We start from the raw sequence: 14538 nt of genomic DNA on the forward strand, positions 1-14538 counted from the left end.
TGGAGAAAGGAAACCTTGAGTCTTAAAGACATTGAAAATTGGATTATTGTCCTGCTCACTTTAGTAGCGAAATTTTTTTTAGAATGACATAGTAAAATAATAACAAAATTAAAATAATTAAATATATGATAACATCCTGAATTTTTTTCTGAATTTTTTATTTTTATTATTATTAGATAAACTATTTATTCTTAAAAATTGTTATAAAAGAAAAAAATAAAATAAAAAAAAAAACAAGAAAGGAGTTTGTGGAATGTGATTAAATTAAAGAGGGTCTTATTCCATGATCAAAAGCAAGTAAAAAAAGTAAAAGTAATTTCTTTTAAAGAAGGAAAAAAAAGAAATAATAGTTTGTTGGATATTAAGCGGTGAATTATTTAAGCGGCACCTTCTTTAAAATGGACCGGCGCTTATCGCGGAACGAAGAAAAGGAAATATACTGCGCCAAACTGTCCTTTCTTTCTACTGCTTTGTGAGCTCTGCTTGGGACCACTTTTCTCCTTTTGCTTTGCATACTAAACTATATACATACATGTGTTCAAAGAAGAATGGCACTTTTATCCATTTCTCCAACAATATTAGCTTTTGAAAAGTATAACCTTCTACCTTCAAATTAGATTATTATTATTAAACAAATATCATGTTCATGATACTAATTCAGTTTCTCGAAATGTAGCAATGGCATATTCTAATTAAAGTTTAACGAGGCAGCTTTGTGAGACCCAGAAACAAAAGTCACAAGTGAAGTTGAGGATCCGACTTGGTTTTTTCAGCTCTATTCTTCTCTTTTTCATCATTATTATAACTCTATTCTTTTGCAAACTCACTCTCACTCTCTCCCCATTCTTCTCTTAAGAAAAAAATTATGGATTGCTTTGATCTTGAGAACCCATTCACCAGCTTGGACAATCAAGAATCTGATATAATCTCAGCTCTCTTCTCTTCAGAATCTGATCACATGCCCTCCCACAACTACTTTCTAAGTTTAAAGAGCAATGACTCGTTTGTTTCTTTTCGACAGGAAGCCATGTCTCTCATTTTGAGGGTACCCATATCTATGTTCACTATTCACTACTGTTCTTTTCCTTCCATTTCATTTTAATACATGGTTTACTGTTCTTGTCTTTTGTAACATGTTTTAATTGGTCAGGCACAGTATTCATGTAACATTGATCGTTACACAACATACCTGGCTACTAACTACATGGATCGGTTCGTCTCCAGGCAAGAAATTCCTGTATGTAAGCAAGATGAAGAGTGTTGTTTTCTTGGTAACCAAACAAAGTATTTTTTTAACAATCTTGAATACTGTAACAGCAAGGTAATCCATGGGTGTTGAGGCTTCTTGTGATCGCTACCATTTCTTTGGCTTCAAAGATGAAGGAACAACACTTCTCTTCCTCCAATTTCCAGGTTAATTAAACATCTCTTCTTAATTTGAATTTTTTTTACATTCATGCAAAGACTAATACAAATGAAACAGAGAGAAGAAGGGTTCATCTTTGATGCCCCAGCAATTCAACGAATGGAGCTTCTGATACTTGATGCCTTGAATTGGAGAATGAGATCAGTAACACCCTTGTCGTTTATCTGCTTCTTCATATCTTTGTTTGAACTTAAAGATCCACCTTTGAGACAAGCATTGAAAGATAGAGCAACAAACATAATCTTCCAAGCTTGTAATGGTAATTAAACAGAACATAGTAACATGTCCGTTATGTCTTTTATCAGAAAACAGCTTGAACATGTCTGTTATGTTTTTTGTTGCAGAAATCAAACTGCTAGAGTTCAAACCATCAATAATTGCAGTATCAGCTCTTCTTATGGCATCCCATGAGCTATTCCCTTTGCAGTTTCCATCTTTTGAAACCTCCATTTTGAGCTGTCGACATGTTAATAAAGTAAGGAACTGGAACTATAAAACATTATTGAAGGTCATTTTCTTTTCAATTACTTTAGGTTAATGAATTAAATGAATATAATAATTTTGACAGGAGAATCAGTTGAAATGCTTTAATGCAATGCAAGAGATGGTGGCTAATGAAACAAGCGATTCAATTATTGAAACGGTGTCAAGCTCAAGTACAACAACTCCAATGAGTGTTTTAGACTGCCATTGTGAGAGAAGCAGTAGCAGCATGGCAGCCATTGCAGTGCCTGAAAAGAGAGAGCAAAGGAAGCGTCAGAAATTGAATGGTTTTTGCAGTGAAAGTAACAGGGTGAAGATTTCCCAGATTCAACCATGTGGTTAAGATTTCTACCTAGATTTTCTATACCTAATGTCCTAAAGGTAAAAGGACAAAAGGGTTCATGAACAGCTTTAGTTAGAACTCAGAAAAGATGGTTCCCTTACCCTTTTCTTCGAGTACAAAATTGACGAAAGAAAATTGACTAAATTAGATGATCCATTTTGTTTATTTCCTTTCAAAAGAATATTAAATTTAGCTGGGGGACAGCTGTTGGGAAAGGGACACTTAGGACAAAACATGGCTTCAAATGTTAAAATATTACTATTTGTTTGTGTTAATGTTGTGTTGTTCTGTAGCAGATGGGGAATCGAACAATGCTTAATTCAATAAGAGTTTTTATTGTAAACTTCAAAATAAGAAAATAGTTTTCTTGAGGGTAGCAGAGATAGGGGTTTCATTCTCCATGCCTAAGTTTAAACTTAGTGGGAAAGAAGATACTGCAATTCCTCCAATTTCTGCTTAGGAAATTAATGAAGAATATGTGGGGATAAGAGAGAGAAAGAGCCAACGTTCAAGGCACGTTGCTGTCTTAAAAGATTTTGGCATCTTTAACGAGAAACTAAGCCTTTTGGGTTTGAAAGCAACCAGAGGGAGGAAGACATAACTATTGTCTTTTGTTTTTATGTCGTTTGCTCAGGAATTGAGAAATAACTTCTTGTGCATTGAGTAATTGTTCATACTATTTTATTTTCTTTTATAATATATATGTTTTATAAGTACCATAAACTTAGGATAATTATATGTATTTAAAAAAAGAACTCACGGCATTTGAAGAATGCTAGTCGAAGCATAAGTTTCGAAGATCAAGATAGATATTGGGGTACTTTCAAATTTAAACATATTTGCTGCCATTTTATCCCACTTTATATGGAGTATTCTGAGTTTCAAACGTCTGGCCTCGAAGTCTATATACAAAAATATTTATTTCGTGGGAAGGATATAAGATTTATAGAGTACATATGTTCATTGGGAATTGTTTCTAATGTAATTATTTTATCCCCTTCAAGGTTTTTTTTCTTTCTACTTTTTTACCTGGAGGTAGTTAGGTGAGTAGCGAAAGTGAGTTCAATTCAATTGTATTGATTAATTAAGAGATTGGGTTTCAATCATTATATTGTAATGTGAAATTTTTAGTGGTTTTTTTTTGGTTAAACCTCCCTTGTAAAATTAAGCTTGAACTACATAAACAACTTGATTGTGTTTTTTTATTGATTTATCTTCTATACGCATAGAATTAAAAGTTTCAATTTCTTGACATTCAAGTAAATGCATTCCGTCTTAATAATTAAGTTTCTCTTATGTAAGTTTCCATAAATTTGTTATTTACAATTGGGTGCCAACTTTTCATGATTCCAATGTTGGGAGAAGTTTTGGAGGGTTACGGTTGAATAAACGATTTAAAATATTTGGTTGTTGCAACATTCACTTAGTTTGTTTTATCTTCCTTATTTTTCCAAGTTAGTTGATATGTGATTTAGTGACATATATTTTTTTCTATTTTTAGGGTGGATTGTTGCTTTGCACAACTTATATAAAGGACTGATTTTAGTTGAATAAATGTATCGATCTTTTAAGAGTATTTTAGCATATTTGTGCCCATCACCTATTTGTTTAAATTCCTCTTAAAAAATTTTCCTACTTCCTCTGCAATTTTAAACATTGTTTTAGTGTTTTTGTGATATTTTGAGTTATTTTCCCCAACATTTGTGGTATCAAAGCAAGATTCGATTACTATTGGGCATATATCTCATGGCATCAAACAACAAGAGTTGTGAGTGTTACTCAACTAGTTATTCTTGTCTTCTATGGCGAAAGCTATAAATTCTGGAGCAACAAGATGAAGACACTTTTTAGGTCTCAAGATTTATGGATCTGACAAACACTTTCAAGGATTACAACCCAAGTGTAGATTATATTCAAGTAATAAAATCTCGGGAGTTCAAAGTCGATCCACAAGGAAGTTGATTATAATTTATAAGATCATAAAAATTATGCTAAAACAAATATTTAACACTTAATTTTGGTTTGGGATGAGTGTAGAAAATGAAGGTGGGGAAAGAAACAATGGGGAAAAGAAACACTATAAATAAAAATAAATGCAAGAAATAAACTAAAAATAATAAATAAATAAAAACCTGGAATAAAATATGTTGAGGTTAGAGGATCCACTCTTGGTGTCATACTAAAATTAAATTTTAGTAATAAATGTTATTACCCAATTAGAATCCACACGTAATGGAGATTCCAAAGGATAATCTAACAATTTACATCAAATAATTAAACATATGAATCCAAAAGCAAAAGTATGTCCATCGAAGGAGTGTTAAATATGATTGTCCAACAATTCAAGTCCAAAAGTTTAGCAAATAAATCCATAAGAAAGGAATGGTGCAATATGAAACTCCTAATTGTTTAAGTTAATTCCAACAATATAACATATGGTATTATAATCACTAGATAATTTCAAAACTTATAAAAAAAGGTTCAACTATTTATTATGTCAATTGTTATTTGTCTACAACAAATCAAGGTTAATTTAACCAAGCATTCGTTGTGTCATCTATTGTCTATAATAAATCAAACCTTTTACTTCACAATTATGATTATAATAAGTGACTGATAATTCATTTTAGCTCAAATGATGAGTATAAAATTTACCTTAGTATTTTTCATCTATTGTCCACAACATCATTTAAAATGAAAGCAAATTGTTATGAGAACCATTAACATTAAGCAAACCAATGAGTTTTTTATGTTTAAATAAAGATGACCAAGAGGTTATGCAAAATATTTCCTCTAATGTACCAAGACCTCCAAGTAAGGCAATGAATGTAACAACTTGAAAGTAAGTGGTGTCGAGAAATACGGTTTCAGAACCCCATTTATGATATTTGAGTCCATAAATATTATTATTTAATATTTACAAACCTAGTATAAAGTTTGGTTCTTTAATTTTGTCAATCGAATAGCTAATTAAGGTACAATGACTAAATTATAAAAATTATAAAAGTTAATCGCTATGAATTTTTAATTACTCGAAGGATCAATTGAGCAATTAGACACCTTTAATATGTCCAATACGGTGGGTGACAACAAGCATCCCCCAACTTAGTTAATTAAGAATTTTTTTTAATTAAACAAATGTTAATTAATTTAATTATAATTAATTAAAGGTTAACTAAAGTATTTAAGTTAAAATGAAAATAAAATAATTCATTTCTTATGTTCATCTTCAACCTCATGAAGCAAAAAGAAAGGGAAAAAGGTTTGAAGCTTTCAAACTTTTGGCCCTTGGTAAGTTTATGCAATTAAGTTATTTTCTTGTAATTTTTATGTTTTTGAGGTCATGTGAGCTTGATTTAGCTAGCCCATGTATCAATTTGCAAAACTGTTAAAGTTTCTAAAAGTTATCATTTATGAATAATTGAAGAAATTGGTACTAAATTATTAGATTTTAAGCTTAGAATTGAAAAAGACTAATTTTTATTATTAAAATGAAAAATAAAAGTAAAGTTTAATTGTTAGTTTTTGAACATAGGGACTAAAGTGTAAATAATTTGAAATTAATATGAAAAATTTTGTAATTATGGAAATTATAGGGCTTATAAGGATTTAATTGAGATTGATTTCAAAATTTAAGCTCAAATTTGAAAGTTATGGCAATTTCAATTTTAAGGACTAAATTGAATAAAATGAAAATTTTCAAAGGGCATTCGAAAAGTGAAATTGAACTGATATATACATACAATAGGATAATATAAGATGTTTGGAATTGATAAATTAAATTTAATTATTATATAGATCGAAAATTAGACCAAGTCGGAAATTACTGGGGAAAAGACAAAATTATTAAATAGTCCTTGGATTTTAACTTGTTTGCTGGTTTAGCTAGGTAAGTTCATATGGTATGATTGTATTTAAATTTTTGTATATTTTATTTTTGAATTTGTGTATGTGTAGTAGTAGTTTGAAATGTTTACAATTTGGTACAAAATGTGATATATGAACTAAATCGTAAAGAACTAATAAATTGAATATGATGAATTGTAATTTGAGATATTAGATGAATTGATGACTAATTAGGATTGATTGAATCATATTGGTATGGATTTGATTAGTTTTTGAGATAGAAGATTAAATTAAATAAAAATTGAAAATAGTGTAACTTAGTGAAATTGTGAAATTGGCTTGAAATTAAGTGATTCATGCTATTATATGAATGAAATGGTTTTTGATTGATGAATTGAATTTGATAAATGGTGAATTGACTATAATTGAAAATTGAATGGTTATTCCCTATTAATTTTTTTGGAAGAGTTAGATATAATTGACATGCCATAGGATAGATTGAGTACAGGTCGGTGAGTGCTGGGCACATTTGTCCTTTCACATAGGATATATCGAGTATGGGTCAGTGAGTGCAAAGCATATGAGTCCCTAAAGGACTCATAACTTCACAAGATAAGAACTTGATTTCAAAATGGATACCTAAAGGGACTAAAATTATAGGAACTAATGCTTATGAACCCAAGAGAATTTGGGTACCAAAAATCAAAATTTAATTCTATGTTTGTAGGAAAATGAGCATTGCTTTGAGGTGGATTATTCACGGAAAAACTTATGGTACCTCGACAATGGATGCTCAAGCCACATGACCGGTGACAATAGTCACTTTATCAATTTCAAACCAAAAATTGGAAGAGAAGTTACATTTGATGACAACTATACAAAACAAATTGAAGGAATAAGCTCTATTGGTAAAAACTTTTCAATTATTATTGAAAATGTCTTATATTCCAACGGTCTTAAGCATAATCTTTTAAGTATTAGTCAACTATGTGATAAAGGTTTCAATGTCATATTTAGGTCTACAGGTTGTAAACTTATTGGCATTGCTTCTAATAAGATTGTGCTTGTAGGACATAGAATAATATATATATGGCACATTTAGATGATATGCATAACTCTAACTTATGCCTTGTTGCTAAAATGAGAATAGTTCTTTGTTATGGCATAGAAAACTAGGACATGCTAGCATGAATATATTGCATAAATTAGTTAAAAATGACTTAGTAAGAGGATTACTTAGAACTGATTTTGATGTGGATAAAATTTGTGATGCATGTGTTAAGGGTAAACATAAAAAAGTTTCTTTTAAACCTATTAATGATGTATCAACTAGTAGAGTTCTTCAACTAATTCACATAGACTTGTTTGGTCTAATTAGGATAACTAGCTTGGGTGGAAAACAATATGCTTTTTGTGCTTGTTGATGACTATTCTAGATTTACTTGTGTTCTTTTCTTAAGTATTAAAGATGAAGCTTTAGAAAATTTCATCACATCTTCAAAAATAAATCAAAACAAAAAAGGTTACTCTATCACTAGTGTTAGAAGTGACCATGGAACCGAATTTTAAAATCTTGGTTTTGAAAATTTTTGCAACTCAAATGGAATTAGGAATAATTTTTCTACACCTAGAACCCCTCAACAAAATGGATTTGTTGAGAGGAAAATTAGAAATTTAGAATAAATGACTATAACCATGCTTTTGTGAAAAAAATTTACCAAAATATTTTTGGGCGGAAGCCACAAATACCGTTTGTTATATTGTTAATAGAGTGATGATTAAGCCTATCTTAAAGAAAACTCCATATGAACTTTTCAAAAATAAAAAGCCTAACATTAGCTATTTTCATCCCTTTGGATGAAAATGTTTTGTTTTAAACAATGACAAAGATAATCTTGGTAAATTTGATGTAAAAAATGATAAAGAAAATTTTCTTGGTTATTTTTTAAATTCTAAAGCTTATCGAGTTTTTAACAAAAGAACTTTAGTTTTGGATGAAAATATTTTGTTGTAAACAATGACAAAGATAATCTTGGTAAATTTGATGTAAAAAGTTATAAAGAAAATTTTCTTGGTTATTTTTTAAATTCTAAAGCTTATCAAGTTTTTAACAAAAGAACTTTAGTAGTAGAAGAATCTATACATGTTATTTTTTATGACTCTAATCTTCCTCCTAAAAAGGATTCTTGTGTTGATGATGATAATGCATAATTTTTAACAATGATAAAGAGGATCAATCATCAAATGAAAAAATTCATGAACAAACAAGATGCTTTAGAAGAACTTTTAATTGAGGAAAGGGAAGTCACTCATCCGAAAGAGTTCAACTATGTGAAGGATGATATGATTTTGGGAGATCCATCCCAATGGGTAATTACTAGATCTTCTCTTAGAAATACTTGAAAGTATGTTGCATTTATTTCATGCATTGAGCCTAAAAATATCAAAGAAGCATTAAATAATGAATACTGGATATTGGTTATGCAAGAAGAGTTAAATCAATTTGAGAGAAGTAAAGTATGGACCCTAGTTGATATACCTAATGATAAATCTACTATAGGTACTAAATAGATTTTTATGGACAAGCTAGATGGGACTGGTAACATAGTGAGGAACAAGGCTAGAGTTGTTATTCAAGGTTATACTCAAGAGGAAGGAATAGACTATGATGAAACTTATGCTCCCGTAGCTAGGATGGAAGCCATTAGAATGCTTTTAGCTTTTGATACTTTAATGATTTCAAATTATAACAAATGGATGTAAAAAGTGTTTTTCTAAATGGTTTTATAAATGAAGGAATTTATGTTGAACAACCACCAGGTTTTGAAGATCCAAAATATCCAAACCATGTTTTTAAACTTTCAAAAGCTTTATATGGTTTGAAACAATCTCCTAGAGCTTGGTATGAATGATTATCGAATTTTCTTATTAAAAAAGGTTTTTATAAATGGAAGGTTGACACAAAACTTTATATTAAAAGTAATGACAAAGATTTATTGGTAGTTCAAATTTATGTTGATGATATTATTTGGTTTTACTAATGATCTTCTTTGTTTAGAATTTTCTAAGCTAATGCAAGGTGAGTTTGAGATGAGCATGATGGGAGGACTAAATTTCTTTTTGGGACTCCAAATCAAGCAAAGAAATGATAGCATATTCATAAATCAAGCTAAATACACAAAGGAATGCTCAAGAAGTTTGGGATGGACACTCTGAAACCACAAGCAACTCCTATGAACCCTTCTATAAAGCTTGAAAAATATGAGAAAGGTAAATGTGTTGATTTAAAATTGTATAGGTCAATGATTGGTTCTTTGCTTTATCTTATCGCAAGTAGACCCGACATTATGTTTAGTGTATGCTTGTGTGCTAGATATCAATCTTATCCTAAGGAATCACATTTACAAGCCCTTAAGAGAACCTTTAAATACCTTAGAGACACTTCAATATTAGGTCTTTGGTATTCTAGAGACTCATCCTCTAGCTTACATGCTTTCTCAGATGCAGATTTTAGAGGTTGCAAAATAGATAGGAAAAGCACCTTTAGTACTTGTCAATTTCTAGGCAATATGCTAATTTCATGGTTTTCAAAGAAACAAAATAGTGTTGCATTGTCCACCACCAAAGTGGAATATATTTCTGTCGGTAGTTGTTGTGCTCAAGTTTTATGGATGAAACAACAACTTAAGGACTATGGAATTGATGTAGATACCGTTCCTATCAAGTGTGACAATACTCGTACTATTTATTTCACTAAAAATCTCACCCGACATTCTAGAACTAAACACATTGGAATTAGACATCATTTCATTAGAGATCATGTTAAAAAAGGTGAAATTGTTCTAGAATATGTAGACACCTTAAATCAATGAGCTGATATTTTTATAAAACCTTTAGATAAGGAAAGATTTTGGACACTTAGGAGAGAAATAGGTTTGATCACCTTTTCTTGACTTTGTGTTAATTTTTTTATGTACTTTATTTTTTTATGCAAAAATCTTGATAAGTATGATATTCATGGCTCTTATATGCAAAAAGATAGGGGGAGTTTTATATGAGAATTTGATCTATTTTAAACTTATTTATCTAGCTTAAATTGCTCTTATGTTTTTTTTTTTTTTGCAACTCATTGAATTATAAATTATATGCATTATACTTGTCTATTGTACTTCCATGCATATAAAACATATAGGGATGCCTTTAGAGTCATTATAAGACCCTTAGAACTTCTAAAAACTCAAAACTCTTAATTTTACATTTTTCACTGCACTTGGAAAACAAAATCACAAATTGGCATCGATACTCATGAAAAAAATCGATACCACAGGCTATTTTTAGGTACCTACACTAGTTTTCTAACATATTCAAAACCTAAAACTTTTCCCCCACTAAAATCCTCTCAAATCCTTTCCAATTTTTTTTTAAATTTCTTTATTTTTTTTCAATAACTCTTGGTCTTTTATCATCTTCAAACCTCATTTCCTCAAGATTTGTACAACATTGCTCGAGGATTTTACCTATTTCAACACTTTTGAGGTAAAAACCTAACACTTTCAATTTGTTACTTTTATAAAATGTAGGTTGAAATAGTGCTTCTTGATGGATTATTAAGTTGTTTTGAACTTCAAATATCGTGTTTTATTATAGGAGGTCACCTATTCTTAAAGGTTTTCTTAACTTTTTTACCCAAAACCCTTGCCTGCCAAGTGTTTGTTAAAATTCCCGAAAGAGTTTTCCAATGAGTTTTAGTGCTTCTAAGGGTGGGTTTGGATGAGCGATTGGGTGCGGTGCGGTGCGTTTAGTTTACTTTTTGTCTCACGCTACAATATCGCTACAGTGTCTAATCTCACCACCACCGTTGTTTTTACACTAACTGCAGGTAAACGCACCGCCCATCCAAACTCACCCTAAGTGTCTTTTTAGCTAGTATGGCCCCTATGAAAAGACCTAGAACCGGTACATCATCCTTTTATACATCTAGAGAGTTGGAGTTTTCCTTTAGTGAATGTTTTCAAAACTCAAACTCTCTATCTCATTTTAACTCACATTTTGCTTCAAAAAGGGTTTGGGAGTCTAGGAAAGTGGATTTAGCCATGTTAGAGGCTATTAATTTTATTTATCTTCCTATTTTACAAAATTGGGATTGGATGGACTTTTTAAATATTTCTTCACCAACTTACCTTAATCTTGTTTATGCTTTCTTTTCAAATGTCAAACTCAAACATGATAAGTCCGACGATACCATTTTAGCCATCACCTCGTTTTTAATGAATACCCCTATACGCCTTACTATCGAAGAGTTTGTTGATTATATTTATTTTCCTCCCAGAGGTAACTACGATGAAAAATGTCATTTTAATCCTACACTTTTTATTGAGTCTGGATCGACATCCGAACTTAATTGTAACACCTCAAACTCAACCCAAACGTTATGGTCGGATCTAGCAATGTCACATGATAGGGTGTTTGAAAACCATTTCGTCGCGTTAAAACCATTTCCATTGAATTCCTTATCTTAATATCTTATTAGTTCCAAAATTGTGTTGCTCATTTAATCGATAGTTTCAAAATGTTATTCGTTTGCGAAAGCTTTTAAAACAGATTAAATAATCGTGCATTTAGGAAAAACATTTGTTTCTTTTGAAAACCAAGGTTTCCTACTACTAGCAGTTGTAATCCATAAGGTAAAGATAATTAAAACCCAAAACCAAAGTCTGAAAGTCTAATTACAACCCAAAAACTTAGCCAGTAAAAATAGAATAGAAATAAAACCAATTTATCGTAAATATGGGTTAAAAACCATGAAAGTCCAAAACCGTGGTCACCACCGGGTCCTCCGCCACACCGATCCGTCTAAATCTGGTGATTACTTGTGCACATTTAAACAAAAGGGGTGAGTTTACGAAAACTCAGTATATAATCCCACAGAAAACAAACAATAGCAAATCACATTGCACAATTAAAGCAGTCCTGGGCCTAATCCCTTTTTTGATATCAGTAACAGTTTGGGCCTTAGCCCATCTTAGTATAGTATCAAATATGCAGTAGGGCCTTAGCCCATCACAGTATCAGTAGCAGTCATGCAGTATTCAGTAACAAAGTCCTACCCGACCAGCCTCTACACACCATCTCTGTCCAACCCTACACTCCATGTGGAGATCAAATCAACCCACCCATCCCTACACTCCAGGTAGTACCGAATGCGGCACAAAACAGTAATTTGTAGCTGAGCTGCCAGTATGTTAGGCTTAAGAGCCTCTTAGTACACTTCCTCTAAATATAATTAACCCAACCCCATGCAATGCAACATACAAGTCATGACATGCTATCTCAGGATATCAGTACATATAACCAGTTCAGTATACAAGCATGCTATCATCATGCTCAACACATATATAAATCAAACAGTTAGTTTGTATAATTAGAGGTCTAAGTGATGCTTACCAAACCTACAGTAGGTTCACAGTTGACTTGGGCGACCCGTGCAACCTTAGCAATCAATTCAGTGAAAATCGGCTCACATGCCCATGTGGTCTGCTCGTGTGGACCCACAAACCCGTGTGGCCCGCTCTGCCCAAATTGGCCTTGGCCGCGTGGTCCATTTTTAATGTAAACCATGCTAGCTAAATATTCATATATTTTTCACTATTTTGCTTATATGTTCCTTCAAAGCTGTTTACTTTAGTCACTGTTACTAAATTATTTATATCTTGAGCTACAGAATTCCAAATTAAGGTAAGCTCATTTTATAGCAGTTAGAGCAGACTGGTCACTACAGAAGCTTGCAAAGGTTTATATCCGAGAGATTGTTAGATTACATGGTATTCCGATATCAATAATTTTAGATTAGGATCCTCTGTTTACATCAAGATTTTGGAAGCAGTTACATGAGTCATTGGGTACGCGGCTTAATTCTAGCACTACATTTCATCCGCAAACTGACGGACAGTCTGAGCGGGTAATTCAGATTTTGGAAGATATGTTGAGAGCTTGTATCATCGATTTTGCGTCAGGTTGGGAACGGTATTTTCCATTGGCAGAATTTGTTTATAATAATAGTTTCCAATCTAGTACTCAGATGGCTCTATATGAAGCACTATACGGTCGAAGATGTCGATCACCAGTATGTTGGGCAGAATTAAAAGAAAGAAAAGTGATTGGGCCGGAATTGATTCAAGAGACAGAGGAAACAATTAAAAATATTAAAGATAGACTAAAAACCGCACTCGACAGACAGAAATCTTACGCAGATTTGAAACGACTAGATATTGAATATTCTGTTGGTGATAAAGTATTCCTCAAATTTTCGCTATGGAAGAAAATTTTGAGATTTGGTCGGAAAGGAAAATTGAGTCCACGTTACTGAAAAATGTAACACCCCCTAACCCAAACCATCGCCGGAACAGGGTTACGAGGCATTACCGGACATATCAAACAATTTACAAATAATTCTTAAATAAATAACCAACACATTAAAATAATTCATAAATTCATATAAATTTTCCTAATTGATTTCATTCATTTTTTTATATAAAAATTTCAACAGCATTTATGCTTATTTTTACATAAAACCCCCTGCAAAATTTCAAAACATAACCAACCCAATTCCAGTATTTCAATCAAGGCATTTATATACATAAATCTTACTTGACATATTAACATAACAACTTAATTAATAAAAATCCTATTATCATTTCTAATTAACTCATAAAACTAATCAAGCCATTTCAATTCGATACCAATGCCATAAAGGACTTCTACCATTTTACTAATATAATTATCAAAACACATAATATCCTACTTTACAACAAAACTATATAACATACCAAAATAACTATTATAATTCTTATGTACATGCCACTTTCATTTAAGGAAGAAACCATCACTGAAATCTCTATGCAAGAGTCGGGATTGACCTAGATGCTGAACCGAGACTCAGACCCCTTTTTCAACCTGCGCACGAAAACAACCGTACGCTGAGTATTTTATACTCAGTGGTATTACCATAATTCAAATTATAATAGCAATAAAGAATTATAATTACGAAGCACGTAACTATCTGATTTCTTAAATATCAATTAATTCATAAACTTTCATTATTTAACAATAACAATACAATTTTTAGCTATTCTTCAATCTCAATCACATATCACATGTAGCAATTTCAATCACTACATAAACATTAAATTCATGCCTTTTATTTTCAATATCAATTTCAATCTGCAAATTTTAAATTTCCTCATATTCAATACCACAATCGATCAAATTCATTTGATTTTCTCATTTCGATTATTCACACTATTAACAATCTGGACTATGACGGATACACGGATTCCAACCCAAACATACCAATACAGCACATAGTGCCTAAAATGGTACATAGTACCTGATCAGCATACGACACATAAGTGCCTGAAACAACACACGAGGTGCCTGATAC

At 31.5% G+C, this 14538-nt stretch overlaps 1 protein-coding gene across 4 annotated transcripts; it reads left to right on the forward strand.

Annotated features, from left to right (window-relative positions):
• Nucleotides 1-422: 422 nt before the first annotated feature.
• On the forward strand, nt 423-2576 carry LOC107902064 (putative cyclin-D6-1). 4 transcript variants are annotated; one of them, XM_016828331.2, is made up of 8 exons: nt 549-592; nt 677-746; nt 948-1045; nt 1151-1237; nt 1318-1413; nt 1484-1685; nt 1771-1901; nt 1995-2576. In XM_016828331.2, exons 3-8 carry the CDS (start codon nt 959-961, stop codon nt 2250-2252), a joined length of 861 nt encoding a protein of 286 aa, XP_016683820.1. In that variant the 5' UTR covers nt 549-592; nt 677-746; nt 948-958; the 3' UTR covers nt 2253-2576. The 4 variants fall into 4 exon arrangements, with proteins under 4 accessions (XP_016683818.1, XP_016683820.1, XP_016683819.1 ...); XM_016828329.2 differs by having other exon boundaries at nt 423-592; nt 677-1045; XM_016828330.2 differs by having other exon boundaries at nt 559-746.
• The last annotated feature ends 11962 nt before the right edge of the window (nt 2577-14538 follow it).

Source organism: Gossypium hirsutum, chromosome D06 (genome assembly GCF_007990345.1).
Source record: "Gossypium hirsutum isolate 1008001.06 chromosome D06, Gossypium_hirsutum_v2.1, whole genome shotgun sequence".
Lineage (NCBI taxonomy): Eukaryota > Viridiplantae > Streptophyta > Magnoliopsida > Malvales > Malvaceae > Gossypium > Gossypium hirsutum.